Source organism: Echinops telfairi, unplaced genomic scaffold, assembly GCF_000313985.2.
Source record: "Echinops telfairi isolate 266 unplaced genomic scaffold, ASM31398v2 ScPeMD7_655;HRSCAF=1070, whole genome shotgun sequence".
NCBI lineage: Eukaryota > Metazoa > Chordata > Mammalia > Afrosoricida > Tenrecidae > Echinops > Echinops telfairi.
Window position 1 is genome coordinate 14,867,824 of NW_022104553.1, and position 1,818 is coordinate 14,869,641.

Below are 1,818 nucleotides of genomic sequence, written 5' to 3' on the forward strand. Positions count from 1 at the left end.
TCCAGGCTGGCCAGCAGCGGCAGCCGCTCCACCCCGCTCAATGACAATGAGGTTGTAGTCCTCTGTGGTGTTGCCTGGGAAGACCTTGAACACGGGTGGCTGGCTGTCAGCTGTGAGGTCCAGATCCAGGCGCTCCAGACTGACTCTTGGGACCTTGCGCATGAGTCCACTCACATCCCCCTCACCAGAGCGGGCCCTGCAGGACACAGTGTTGCTGAGGGATGAAGCACAGCCTGAGCCCACCACTACCTGCCTGCTGCCCACTAAGCCACCACTCACCGCTTCACACCGGACACGTGGGGCTCCGCACTTGAGTATGGGTCATCTGCTTGGGAGATGGAAGAAAAGAGGGCACTAGGTTAGGGCAGGAAGGATGCAACCTCCCATGGGTAGCACTGGGGCAGCTGGCCCACTCACCTGACCCGAAGCCATAGCCTTCCTGCACCTCCATGGGCTGTGGGCAGAGAGCAAGAGATCAGGAACCTCCCTCAGGTGGTGGCTCTCAAGCTACCATGCCCCACATGCCTGCTGCCCCACCCCCACCCCCACCACTACCACACCTTGCTCCCTCTCCTCCCGCCCTCACCTGGCTGCTGCCGGAGCCTTGCTTGCTCAGTGGGCCAGGGGCCCTCGGGGGGGCCATAGGTGAAGGGCCTGTAGAATTGGTGCCTGGGCGCTCTGCCACGATTTTGCCTTTTTTGGTGGGGGGGAGAGGAGAGAGGTTAAGCCAGGTGGAGTGTGGACAGGGAGGGGGAGGGACCAGAGACAGACTCACCAAAGGCCTCTGCACTCTTGGTCCAGGCATTGAGGTCCCACTGGAACTTCATCTCCCCATGAGGCTCCACTGGGTCCACGATCATCTTAAGGGCCCGGTGCAGCTGGAAGTAGATCTGGGAGGGGGAAGTGTTAAGTGTTTAGGGACCTTGTGCCTGCAAGGGACAAAACCCCCCCAGCTCTGCCACCAGCTCACCAGCTTCTTGGAGAGCAATAGGGCCGTGTTGTTATCACTCTCCAGGGCCCAAGATGCAAAGCGTAGGATGTGCTCCTGGTGCTTCTGGATCTTGGTCATAGTCCAGTGCTGCCGCTCCAGCCGTTCCTGCTGTCCCTCAGTCACCTTCTACAGGGACAAACATAAGCCTCAGAGAACCTGATGGAGCCAGGACCCTCCCAACTTAAGAGTGAGCAGGGTGTGCACCTGGGCATCATTGACCAGCACACGGCCCCGCTTGTTCAGCTCCTTCATGATCTGCAGGATGGCCATCTTGACGTCCACCTGCACGCGCTTCTGCACATCGGACACCTGGCGGATCCTGAGGGAAAGCAAGGGAAAGGTCAGACTGGGTGGGGTAGAGGCTGCCGCCCCCAGTGCACCAGCGCCACCACTTACGAGCTGCGAACGTCCTTGGTGCTCTTCTGCAGCGTGGCATGCTTGTCCCCAAGGCGCTTCACCAACGAGGCCAGGAGCTTGCGCTGGTTCCTCACCGCATCCTCCAGGAATTGGTACCTGTAGGGTGACAGAGAAGGCGGGGTATGGGTGCTGGGCACAGGAACTGGACTGTCTTCAACACCTGGGGCTGGCTTAGGACTCACTGGTGGTCCTTGTGGGCGTTGAGTTGGCAGTCCCGGCAGGTAAGGGTGTCACAACTCTCACAAAACAGCACAAGGGGCTCGTGCTTGTGCACATTGCAGAACACTGTGCGCTCGCCGTCCCGAGTCTTGGCTGGCCCTGTGGGAGCAACAGTGAGGCTGAGCTGGGCCACCCCCAGCTCTTTGTGTATCATACCTGGTGGGCTTGATCTGTGGACATAGGGGGGGGGG

General features: G+C 60.2%; 1 protein-coding gene across 1 annotated transcript in view; it reads right to left on the reverse strand.

Annotated features, from left to right (window-relative positions):
- TRIM28 (tripartite motif containing 28) overlaps positions 1-1,818 on the reverse strand; it is a gene marked incomplete at its 5' end in the record, with an annotated part of 5,188 nt that overhangs the window by 1,498 nt on the left and 1,872 nt on the right. The window contains 9 exons of the mRNA XM_045292292.1: positions 4-196; positions 280-328; positions 418-454; positions 587-693; positions 776-890; positions 971-1,117; positions 1,196-1,310; positions 1,388-1,504; positions 1,591-1,726. Of these exons, the coding sequence (XP_045148227.1) occupies positions 4-196; positions 280-328; positions 418-454; positions 587-693; positions 776-890; positions 971-1,117; positions 1,196-1,310; positions 1,388-1,504; positions 1,591-1,726 (1,016 nt within the window). The remainder of the gene's footprint in view (positions 1-3; positions 197-279; positions 329-417; positions 455-586; positions 694-775; positions 891-970; positions 1,118-1,195; positions 1,311-1,387; positions 1,505-1,590; positions 1,727-1,818) is intronic.